Here is a 12,765-nt window from a genome sequence, read left to right as displayed (position 1 = left end):
TTGAAACCACCACTACCAAGTGACATTTTTAAATGTTGTTAATGTTTGGTCATTTGTCACGTTTACTTAACCATACTATTTTATTCTTTCATTGTTCCTCACTAAACCTTGTCATCAGTTTGAAGCAGCAGAGGCGAGCTGATGTTTTGGGCCTCATCTAAGTATAAGGCAGCTCACAGAGCCAGAAGCACTTTGTTTTGGTTCCTCGTCCACTCCTTTAACTCCAAGCAGTTAACATAATTTCCATTGTGGCTTATCACCTTCCACTGCTTCATTTGAATACAGCCCTCCAGGCGACACCCAAATGTACAGAAGCAGGGTCACGTCTCATTTAAACTCTGTCACATTATTTACTTTTTACCAGACTTTTAAACTTTTTGCACTGTACTGCTGTTTTCGCTGTAACATAAACCACTAGATGCTGTCAAACTGTAAAGAACAAGTAAAACAAACAAGGACAGACATAATAGTAACTTAATTAAGCATTTTTGAATACTCCCAACACACACCTTTAACACATATTTACGCGATCTGCAGTAATTCACCTCGTCTGTTTGATCTGAGGGCCCAACATGTTGTTGGCAGTTGGGATTATTGCCCTTTCCTGCTGTGATAGACAGTGAAATAGAGATAGGGTGGTGTCCCTGTGGTGGCAGTGAGATACACTGAATGAGCATTCATACAGTGAAATAATGTTTCACAGGATGTTTTATATAGAGGCATTCAGAAATACCCCACAGTCTTAAACAATCAAAAACCCAAATTTACAAACATCATCTTACAATTAACATGAGATCAAATGCAATTCTTGAAAGTAAAATTATCTGAACAAGTTAAAATAAAATAAAAACAAATTGAAAATTTCTTTCTGCATCTGTCATTTGATTTTTATTTGTTGTCAATCTGATTTTTATCTTTTCCTCTTAAATGTTTCAGAAATGTATATAAATATTCTAAAAAACAAAGGTTTTTATGCAATGGTGGGAGCTAGATAGCGCTAATCTTCTTCCTATGCGTTTTTATCACTTTTACAATAATTTCTGAATACGAAGTACGTGACTAAATCAAAACACATTCCTAAAATGTCCTCTTTAACAAATTTAAAACCTTTTTTATCCAAAAACATAAAGTTAATGAGCCACATTGACGTACTGAGGAAAAAAAGCCACAGGTAAGCTAGCAGCTACCACCTAGCAAGCTCAGCTTAGCGAGAAAACATAACAACAATGAGTAAAATATGTCAGTTATGTTTTTGTGTGTTCAGTTCTGCCAAAATAGAGTAATGATAAATAATACAGATGCTTTTCTTTTTAATGCAGTGTGACATTAGCTTAGGAATGAAAAGGAAAACATGTAGCCTAGTAACGTTAACTTCATTGAAACTAAAAGATACTTAAGTTAAAAAAAAAAAAAACTAACGTAGGCTTAATTTAAAGATAAGACATGACCCAGTAGAATTTTTATGAATGACGTCAAAGAACACTTGCAAAATTTGGCTATTTGCAACATTAGCACTGAACAGGCTAACATGACGGTATAAAAACAACAACAACAGTGTGCAGGTGTGAAGCTCCCAGCTCTTAGAGCAACAATTTTAGCTTTAGGTGTCCTTGAACAGCACGTGTGTGTGTGCGTGTGAGCGTGCACGTGTGTGTGTGTGTGTGTGTGTGTGTGTGTGTGTGTGTGTGTGTGTGTGTGTGTGTGCTTGTGAACAGGTCCTGCCAGGTTTCCTTTCCTCCTGCAGGTACACTGTATCTAATCAACCAAACCTCGCTGATGCTGGCTCTGTGGAAACACTATCTATTACTTTTAGTTTGTTCAGTTTCTGCCTCCATTGGCCGTAAGGCTTACATTGTTTATTTAGTCACAGCCGCTGATAAATTCTGAGCTGAATACACTTCAGTAATGAGACAAGCAAACAGGGCCTCCACAAGCACGCTCTGTTTGAGCAAAACAAACTGTATAAACAACATTGTATTAAGATTAACCTGGAATTTGCTCAACACAACAATTTAGAGACGAACCAGGATTTTAGACACACATGACAATTTATTAAAAGCATGTCATTTGACAACATTTCTGTTTCAATTTCACAGCCCGGGTCCAAGGTCACAACCTGGCAGCTTCCAAAGAGCTTTGCAGCTGGAAAGGTACCAGCGCCGTTATGCAACTGGCTGTTTTCTCACATCATAGCCAGCGATCGTGTCATACCAACAACTGTGAAGGCTGAATGCACCGTCGCACAGCCCTGCGTGGCTGTGATGTCATGAGCGACAGGTGCTTTGAATCCATTTGGAGCAGAGAGAGGGAAAAAAATCCATTAAAATCCCTGACTCATCATAAAAGAGGAGGGAGGCGGGGAGATGAGTTCGAGGTGAGGAGGACGAGATCTGGGCGATTACTCAGTTTTTCCATTAGGTCAAGGCTGGCTGTCTGATAGAAAAACAAGTGTGGATGACACATTAGGCCACGGTGGCGGCAGGATGGCCTTTGGCTGAAGGTAGACGATGTGATAGAAAGTCTGCCGACCACTGTGTCATGAAAATCAGCACCTACAACTCAGTATGTTTGTGTCTTTTATCTCACAGCTCAAGATCCGACTCAGTGACATGAGTAAGAAACAGGCAGGTTTGGGACAGAAAGCGACGCCTGGACAGAGCAGAGCAGCTCCGTGTTGGGAGGGAGAGGGTGTAGTGCTGAGGTACAGTGTTTTTGATACACTGAAAATGGCAGCTCTTCTCCAAAGCTGAGAAGTCGTCTTCCCACTCCAAGCCTGCAGGCAAAGCCAAGCAAACGCACAGTTAGTTATAACAAAGTGTCAACAGCCTGCAGTATCGGGATTTAGCAAGACTTACGAACACAGTTTGCTCAACCTTGTAGTGCCCCGCCCTGAACGTGTTACATTGTTGGAGAGCTTTAGTCTGAAGTAGTTAGTGAAACAATCAAATGACGTTTCCATGTTGTAGGCTAAGTTTAAGTGTCGACATAATAGCTTATTAAACAATAAGCAATTAAATTATTATTTTTTGTACTTCTACTTCAAAGGAATACATCAGGAGTACATGTGTTTCCAGCCAGTACCACCACATATTTCCTGATGAACAATCCCTCCGGGGAATCTTGGTTCAACATCCTGTTTCAGCCAGAATTTCATTTTAATATTGTAGGTAGATGCGCATTTACTGTGAAATATAGGCACAAACTGAAACTGATGACTTTTTCATGTATATATATCCAATATAGCGTCTTAAAAGAGTTTTTACTGCACGAGTAGCCAATGTGCGTAAAAGTCAAGGGACTTGTGTAACCCCAGGCACATGTCAGCCAACTTACATTCCTTTGATAGGGGAAATCTGCCAGATCCAAAGTGCCATAAAAATCTACATTAAAATAGTTTCACCTGGATAAATAATAATAATTTAACACTCTCTTATGTTCTCTGCTACTTTTTAGTAAAATAAATCTGACATCGCACAAAAGGCCAATTTCTACACAATATGGGTAAATCATGCAAAATCACGTGAGAGGTCGTTTAACATAGTACCACTGTCCTCTAATGTGACATCTGGCAGGTTGCAGGAATGGCTGCTTGGCGGAGATGTGCAGGGCCCAGAGTGCAGCTCCACTGTGGGCCTCTCCTAAGAACAGTAATAGTGGAAATTAAACAGGAAACTAAGAAACAAAGCACAAAACCCACCAGGCTACAGTTAAACAGCCAACAGGAGGGCAGTACCTGATCAAACAGGTAGACCACGACATCGTCATCAAACGACACGCTCTTCCTCCTTTTTACAGCCTTGTCTCTCTCAGACAAACCTCCTGGAGCAGCGTAGATCTGACAGGATTTCAGAAGACTCTTCAGCTTGCATGTGTTAAAATTGTCTTTGCCAACCAGTTCATGTTGAATCCCCTCAGAGTTGTTATTGTTGTTGTCTGGCGCGTGGGACCAGTGAGACGCATTATCAGTGATATGCCGACCAGTATCCCCTATAGACGTCCAACAATCCTCAGTGGAGAGCGTGTCACTAAAAAGTTGTTGCGGTATGTCCTCATCACAGAAAATGATCAACCTATTTTGTTGATTCTTGGTAACAGCATCCTGCTGGGTCACAATGTTTAAATCCTTTTTAAAGAAACTGAACATGTCCTGCATATTTAAAATAAGTCTTGTCCACGGGGCCTCCTTTGTGCACTCTGAGACAGAAGAAGCGAAAGAAGTGAGCGTTGAATGACGTGTGGGCTCCTCCGGAAGACGACGCTGTCGAGGGGGGATAGAGAGGGATGGCAGCCGTGTTACCGAGCTTGATGTGCGGTCACAGTTCCTCCATAACTGGGGGATTCCTCTTCCTCTTTGATCAAGGATACAGAAGTAGGTAATTGGCTGCAGCTCCTCTTCCGCCTGGATCATCTGACCTGAGGATATCAACGCCTGGAGCTCGTCATCCCTGTATGAAAATTATTACAGAAAATTATTACACACATGTGCAGCTCATTTTGGCTTCATTGAGTTTTGTTCGGGAATTTAGCAACATTAGTGTTTCTCATATAGGCCTTTTCTGCTAAAGTAGACAGCTGTTCTCGATGAAAAAGCTCTAAGAATCCACAGTACACTACCTGCTCAGCACCCAGCAGTACATAGACACAGTTAGCAAAAAGCTGGTGAACATCAGTGGAGCATTTAGCAGCTAAAAAGTGAAAGATATTTGCCTCAGTTATTGGTAGAGACCAAAAACAGAGCTAAAAGAGAGTGAATACTGGACAGCTAGCTCTTGAGAAAGTTGGGTGCAGAGCCAGAACGTCTGCAGCTTTTTACCAAGATTGGAGATTGCTGTTTAACTTTTGGGTTTAAAAAATGCTTTTATCCTCATTCCTGTTTGTCAACCTGACTGCAGCAGCGATCCATGGACGTGACCCCTATTATCTGGTGTTAATGTCCTGTAATGTTGACTGGCAGCTGGAGCTGGAGGGGAAATGTACTTTACTTCACGAACATAATGCTACAGAGAGGACAGGGGGAAAATGAGTCTCTGGTGAGTGCTGAATTCAGTGATTGACCTGAATGCAAACAGACAGACACACGCACCCTCAGTGCAGGTCACTGCTTGCTAGCTCATGGCTAGTGTACAGTAAAGTAACCTGGCTGTTTGGGGTGAATAAACACTCGAGCTAGCAACGGAAATAAACACAAATGATCTAGAGGTCAAACTTGCCACAAACCTGTCAGTAAAATCTGATGTGAGTAAGGAACAAATGTTTATAGACAAGGTTATATTTTAGTTGCATTTGCGGACTTCCTTCCTCACGCTATGCCCAAAGTTATAGCGGCAGGCTACCAGAAGAAAAGCAGAGTTTTTTTAGTATCTTGTGGATTTCTCTGGGTTTAAACAACATTGGAAATATTTGGGATAATGTAAGTAGACAACTTGCTGCAAAATTCTGAATATTATATCTTAAAGGGACGTGGCAAAAGGGCACTTGGTTATGGATGGAGCCTGTCACTGCTGAGTTTTGTCACGTGGGTTCTGTAACAAGTGTGAATTTCGGGCACTTTCATGAAAGATGATATGCCTCGTCTAAAGATAATCTCCGTTTCAGTGTCTGCATTGTCTCCTTTTTTTAATCCACTGGGTATTTTAAGAGTTGCACAGCGCAGCCTGCCCTTCAGTGTCTGCTAACAACAGGATGTACTAAAACTGATTTGTCAGCCTTTGTCCAGTGGATGAAACAGCGCGCACACACAAGCGCACGCATGCACACAAACACATACATTATTTGGCCACTCACTCCTGAGCCTGAATAAATATCGGGGCCCATCCATCCGCGGAGACAAAGACGCAATAGGAAACTTTCACCGCTCTGCAGTAACCAGGCAACCGATGGATGAGTGACTCAGGAAAGGAAGAGAGGAGCTGACTCACAGCCGCTGTGACGTAAAGGATGTGAAAGGACACACACACACACACACACACACACACACACAGCACTGTATGGTCTCTCACACATGTATTCAGGAGGCCGTGAAGGGTGTAATCTGCCCTGTTTCAGGTAAATTAACACCTCACTGTGTAACAGGTGCAGGGGCTCGGGGAGAAGACAGATTATAATAACTTTTCCAAACAGCCACCGCACAGACAGAGGCATCAATCACAGAGACAAATACCTTTTCTTGACTCCTTTGTCATTGCATCTCCTTTTAGACAGCCAATTTAAACCATCCAATGAAATCACCAGTGTAGCTCCATCCCTGAAGTATTTAAACTCTGTAAAAAATAAAGAGAGGAAGGAAACACGGTTAGAAACTGATACGCATTGCCTCAAAATGTTGCTGCATCATGATGCTGCAAAATGTGTTGCAACAAGCTTTATCTCCGTGCCTCAAGCATGCATGACACCGGCATATTTCTCTTCCTACCTTGCATCGTGTGAGCCCAACTCTTCCCCCCGGCTTTTGCCGCACCACAGACACCTCATGGAGGGCACCAAAGGAGACGAGCTAAACATATGGGACAGAGAGAGGAGATAGAGATGCATAGAAAAAGAGAGGGGAGGTGCGGATGGAGGGGGATCAGGCGGGATAGAGAGGGAATGACCGAGGGGGGGAATGAAATAAGGGAAGTAGATCAGAGGAGGTAAGGGGGGGATGAAAGAAGAGTGAAGGAAGGTGATGAAGAGGATGAGATGAGAAAGGATGTGAGGACAGAGAAAGGACAAAGAGCTCATATATACATCGTCTCCCTGGAGGCTGCCGGCCTCTCTGCAGCAGCAGAGTGCATGATGGGGATCAATAAGTTATCTGGTCTAATGCAACACAGCCGCCTGAATGATTTACAGCAGAGTGGACGTCACAGAGACTCTACATTATCTTAATTATTTGACCACATATACATTATTGATATTGACAACTGTTCCAGGTTTATGAACTGGCTTGTTGTGCATTCTTTGTCATCAGACAGGCGGTATTTGTCTTTTAAAGGATAAGTTCACCAAAAAAAAGGAAAAGTCATTCATTCATTCATTCATTATCTGCTCATCCTCATGTCGATGCCAATTCAGTGAAGTTTTGTGGTCGACAAAACAGCATTGCAGCATTCTCCAACTGGCTTGTTTTAAAAATAAACAATGAAAAAAGAAATCATAGAGGCTCCAATGGCTAAATAGCCCTGTTGAAACTCCTGCACATGCTCCATAAGTGAAGAAACTGCAAACAAGTGCATTTTTTTTTCAGATTCTGCATTCTCTCACCACAGACATGTGAGTTAATATAATCGTTAAAAGCTAATTCTACAAACAGTAATCATACAGCCATCATGAATGTCCCAATTGCCAGGTCTTGTGTCTGTATTTTTATTTCAGCCATGTGCCACTTAAGTTATTGTCTGCAAATCCAGCTTGAAATAGTCTGTTTCCACCAGACAAATGATATTTAATATGGAGATCAGTGGTTCCCAAAGTGGAAGGCAGGGTCCATCAAGAGTCCTTCAGGGATGTTGCCTTGGGTTATTATAGTTAAATGAATAATAGATTTATTCTTGATTTTGCAACATTATCGCAGCAATTCCTCAGGGTTATTTTTAGTATAGTTACACTATATAACTTTTCCCACTCATTACACCCCACATATGATATGATGACTGATGTCTAAATGAAGACCACAGTCTTATCTGATTGTGATGCATCATTTTGATCACTTAAATTAACATGTGAAATGGATCATTTTGCATCATTTAGAAACTTGTTTTTAGATTTTCCATGATCAATTTTGCTTTTTTTTAATCTGTGACATTTTATCCCTGTCTGATTTTGTTAAGTTAACATTAGCTCCCTCTAGAGGATTAAAGCAGAACAGCAGGCAGCACTGTGGCAGGACACAGAACTGCAGCAGAGCTCTCGCAGGGCAACAATAAAGGCAATGACACTTTATATTGTATTATTTGGCTTAAAGATATAAATTCACAATAAGTAGAATGTAATAATTTAATTAATTCAATTAAATTAAATACTAGGCCTGCATTTAACTACTGTTTTTGGAGCCACTGATGCAGCTATTAACCTACAGCCTTTACCTTTTACACCTACTGATGCTGTATCATTACTGTTACATACTGCACACTATTACTACTGTTACTGGACATACTCTACATTATTGTCAAGTATCTTTATTAGGAAGTTTCTGCTGCTATAGTCGTCCCACTGGCAACAAAATCACTGATGCTGGAGTTCTGCTTTACACACCCAGGCAGCATCAGGATGTTGTTCCCAGGAGGCAACAGCGTCACCATTCAGTCCACCTCTGCTTCCCAAAAGAGGGGAAATCAAAGAGAAAACAGCAGAGAAGGGAAAAAGGGACATAGAGATGGACAGATGGTGTTTCCATTCAGAATAATGAAGGCGATTGCATTTCTCTTCTTCTCCTCATTTAGCTTTTTTTGCTCTCTGCACCCAAGGATCCATATCAAATCCATATCAGGTCAGCCAAGGTTCTCTGACTGCTTACTGTACAGTGTTTCAATATAGTCAACTCTTTTTTCACTGGACTTAGCAGGACACATGAGGATGTGATACAGTCGCTGAGCAGAAAACCTTCTCACTGGCACAAAATGTGAGCTTGTTCCGGTCCGTTCCACTTTCTATTTTCACATCGGAGTTATGATTGATGCCTGCTGCCTCATAATCCGATATCTCAACAACTTCTGCGTCTAAATGTCAGATTAAAGAGGGATGCGTCTTTGGTTTCAGGGCCTCCTGACTGACGCTGAGGAAGCCTCGCAGTCGTATTTTATGACCTGCTGTAGTTTATTTAAGAGGATAAAACACTGAATATCATCTCTCAACTGCTGCGACATGTGCTGAGAGCCACCAAGCTGGCTCATTTGGAGATCCAGCCCGCCAACTGTCCCATAACTCCCTGCAGCACACATGGAAACCTGAACTCAAAGCGGGCATCAACAGGTGAACAAGAAAAAAGAATGTGTTTGTTGTGCTAGAGGAGGTGAGAACGAGCCCAAGCACTGAGGCGACACTTCAGATTGAATTCTTTTAATGAATTGCCACCTTCCCGTTGTGTTTTACTGCTCTGATTGAGTTGTAACGTGCACGGTGCATGCCAAAAGAACTCTGGAACTATCCTTTTACACTGCAGGCGCAGAATCATCATATCCAGACGGTGACTGACACCAAACAATCTATGAGAGGAGGGTAATTGGAGAGCATTGGGCTTATTCTGAGCGCTCGGGATAGACCGTGCTCGAGGCCTGCCTGAGGAGGAGCATATGGAGCAGGTCAATGTCCGACGCCAGTGGAACGGCGCTGCAAAGCTCTGTGGGTAATATGGGAGAATGGAACATCCAGTCAGGACGCTGGCGGTGTTGTTTGCAAGCCTTTATTTGGACACAGCAGAGTCCCACGGCTGCAGAGGAGAGAGGCTGAGAGGGGGTGAAATGTGACACTGAGATAATGACATACAGAGTGGTAAATATGTCACAGTTGTGTACATGTTTGTCGAAGGTGTTTGGTTTCAACAGCAATAAAAAACGTAAAGCAAGCCGTCACCGAACTTCCCTGCAGCCGGGGCGCAGCTCGGCATCAGCTTGTGAATTGAATGACTAATTTGTTGCAGATCAGCACCAGCCTCTGCTGGGCAGCGGTGAGCCGTGCCACAAGCTGCCTTTGTAGGGAGAAAAGACTTTTCTCTTAGGCGGTAATTACAGAGTCTTAAAGGTTTGCTGACAGAGTGTCTTTAATATGATGACATAAATGTGTAATCCATCTCTGGCCACTGGCTGAGTATTTATGAGCCTCTGTTGACAGCAGTACACCTGCTCCTCCCCACTCCGGACCTGGGAACAGCGCCCGCCTGAACTAGCACCACCACTGCCAAGGGCACTGCCATATTGGGAGAAGTGTGTGTGTGTGTGTGTGTGTGTGTGTGGGAGAGGGGGGATAAATACATTGTTTTCACATAGTGTTTCTGACCTGGTTGAACCAGATCAGGCTAAAAGACTAAAATCTGAGTGTTTTTTGAGAAAAACACACTGACCAGAAGTTCTGCTGGGTGCAAAATGTGTTCAGTTAGGTTGGTCTAAGCCTTCATTACATTGAAATCATCAATAAACAAGAGGGACACGCACATGCACGATGATCAAAATGTGAAACCAAAGTATCACCCCAAACTTGTGCACACTTTAAAGCCCCTATTTGGATGGATTCATTCATTTACTCTGTACAAACACTCTGTGATCTTATGTGGTAAGTAAAACACATGAAAAATTATAAATGTTTTAATTATTAGCAGAATGTGAAGTTCAAAGACGTATATGTGGTGTTGCAGAGGTGATGATTGAAGTAAGCATGCTAACCAGCTAGCCCCTTTGTACATAAACATGTGATAGCATGATAGTAAACATCACCAGCACTCCCCCAATGATCTGAGCTCCCAGCCCAGGCAGAGTCGGCTAATATGACCATAGTTAACTGAGCTTCCCAGCTAACAGCAGCTACAGTTAGCAGCAGTTAGCGGCTACTCTGATGATATATATAGTATGAGTAGTACAATATTTGCACTGTGTAATTAAGTTTTCAGTTGTGTTTAACAAAACAAGATTTTCAGAGAGAAGGGTCGCTGCACCTAAATACTGATGGATTTATAGGACACATTTGCATTTTTTGCACAGTTTGCATGTACAGATTCTGACAAATGAAGACCAGAGAAGCAAACGAATCCACAAAACATGACAACTAAGTTGCTATTTTGGTTGGTTAAAACCTTTTCTGTCATTGCAGGCTTCTACCACTGGATGGCAGTAGAGTGCAGCAGTTACCGTCAGTCGGGGGAGTGATGTGGTCAAGGATTTCACACACAAGCACACAAGCTGTTAACCTTGTTAGGGAACACAAAGACAGCAGTGGTGATGTTAAAAGGAGTCCTTTGATAAAAAAAAAAGCATTTCCTTTTTTCTTTGGATTTTCTCCTGTCGTTTCCCGGTCACACATGCACTAGTTGTGAGCGAGCAGCGAGCAGCAGAAAAACAAGAACAGCTTTGAACATTAACGCATTATATCAGTCTGGTGCTAAAGCCGGTGGTGAAAGGCCTGCGCCTGTCTGTCACTTTATGTGGGCCCATTTCATTCTCTCCACTTGTGCCATTTAAAAGGTTGAGCAATGACTGCACCTGTGTACGTACATAAACACGTTCCTCATCCTGTCAGCTGAGAGAGCAGCTAATCAGGGCGAAATGATATTTCAGCAATAATGTGAATTTCACATAGTTGTCACGCTCACACACACACAAGTGGGGAGGAATTTAACTTGAAGATGGTTGGAAACGTGTTGAAAAGCGAGGCCGTGACCTGTGCGAACACACTCGGGCAGAGAGACAGCTGTGGGACTCCTCAACGGCTTTAAAGTGTTTATGGAGGAGCTGAGTTCAAGCTCTCGTTGACAGAGCTCTTATTTACTCACACACACGCACACACGCACACACGCACACACACACACACGCACACACATAACCCTGATCAGATAAGAGCAGATCTGTTTCAATGGCTAATCTTAAATATGATGAGGTTCACAGGGGCCCGTGGAATATACATAAATATCTTTATTTGGGAATCAGGCGCTGCCCAGGGGTATATCACACTACTTCACACTATAGGAACAGGAAACAGGATACTAGCTTTCATGTCAGACTCCTACTTTGATATGGAGACTTGTTTTGGCTCAATCAATGTCAAATGGACACTGTGACAAGGAGAAAAGGCCGTTGGAGAGAATATGTTTCAGGGAAGTTCCCAGCTTTTACTGTGTGTCCTGTACATCCATTCTGTACACATATAAATCCAAACCAAGCCCCTCTCCCTGACACCACTATCTTTGACACCCTACTCTTCTCAGAGACGCCTGAGGGAGTCCCTGAGTCCCCCCCCCCCTCCTCCTCCCAAACCCATCCACCCAGTCGGAGCCCCACGCAGAGATCCTATCACCAGCATCTTAAGCTGACTGGTATTCATCGGGCCGTGAGCCAGTTGCACAGCAGCAACCACCTTTAAGTCCAAAATGTAATGAGTCAGGATTGCCGCTTGGTTACGGCTCAAACAGATAAGAAATAGAGTGGCCGGGGCTCAGATGATGGAAATGGTTGCACTTAATAACAGACATCTACCGGGCTGAGGAGGATCCACTTCCAGACAACAGCAGATTATTGCTGCCTTCCAGCAAGTCTGCAACATACAAGCACTTCTGCGATTGAGAGGAGTTTTTAACTTTAAAGGAAAAGTTTGACGTTCAGGGATTATTTCTTTTCGTAAGGTTATTACTACTGTCTTGTCTTTCCGTTAACTATGAAGCTACTATCCAGCTAATGTAGCTCAGCATGAACAATAGAAACAGGGTTCAGACTGGTTGGGACCAGTAACTTCCTGGAGTCTTCCCAGGTTATCCATTGTTTTTTATTTTATTTACTATATTATTATATTATTATATTACGATAAACATATAAGATACAATAAATGTGTGTTAATTGTAAATTAGTGAGCTTTAGAGATGTTGGTAGGCAGATTTATTCATGTTTTGAGAGAACCTGTCTCACCGTTTACTCAAGTTCAGTTTTTGTGCGTAGCTATGTTAGCTGTTTGCTAGTTTACTTTCATATTTAGCTAGCAAAGACAGAGATTTGTTTTTATCATCTCGCCTCGCTTATGTCCCAGCAAGAAAAAAAATGTCAAATTAATTTATTAAATGTCAAATGTTCTCAGATAGCCTCCTCTCTG

At 42.4% G+C, this 12,765-nt stretch overlaps 1 protein-coding gene across 1 annotated transcript; it reads right to left on the bottom strand.

The window, feature by feature from the left end:
* Nucleotides 1-704: 704 nt before the first annotated feature.
* LOC311250368 (uncharacterized protein) lies at nt 705-6,256 on the bottom strand. The gene is made up of 4 exons (XM_084342008.1): nt 6,161-6,256; nt 3,734-4,445; nt 3,545-3,638; nt 705-2,773 (listed from the first exon to the last, which is right to left on the bottom strand). The coding sequence occupies exons 2-4, from the start codon at nt 4,406-4,408 to the stop codon at nt 2,583-2,585; spliced, it is 960 nt and encodes a 319-aa protein (XP_084198134.1). The 5' UTR covers nt 4,409-4,445; nt 6,161-6,256; the 3' UTR covers nt 705-2,582.
* Between the last annotated feature and the right edge of the window lie 6,509 nt (nt 6,257-12,765).

Source organism: Pagrus pagrus (assembly GCF_965226575.1).
Source record: "Pagrus pagrus genome assembly, chromosome: 21".
Lineage (NCBI taxonomy): Eukaryota > Metazoa > Chordata > Actinopteri > Spariformes > Sparidae > Pagrus > Pagrus pagrus.
The sequence above is the reverse complement of the archived record's forward strand: the minus strand, read 5'-3'. Positions and strand labels throughout refer to the sequence as shown.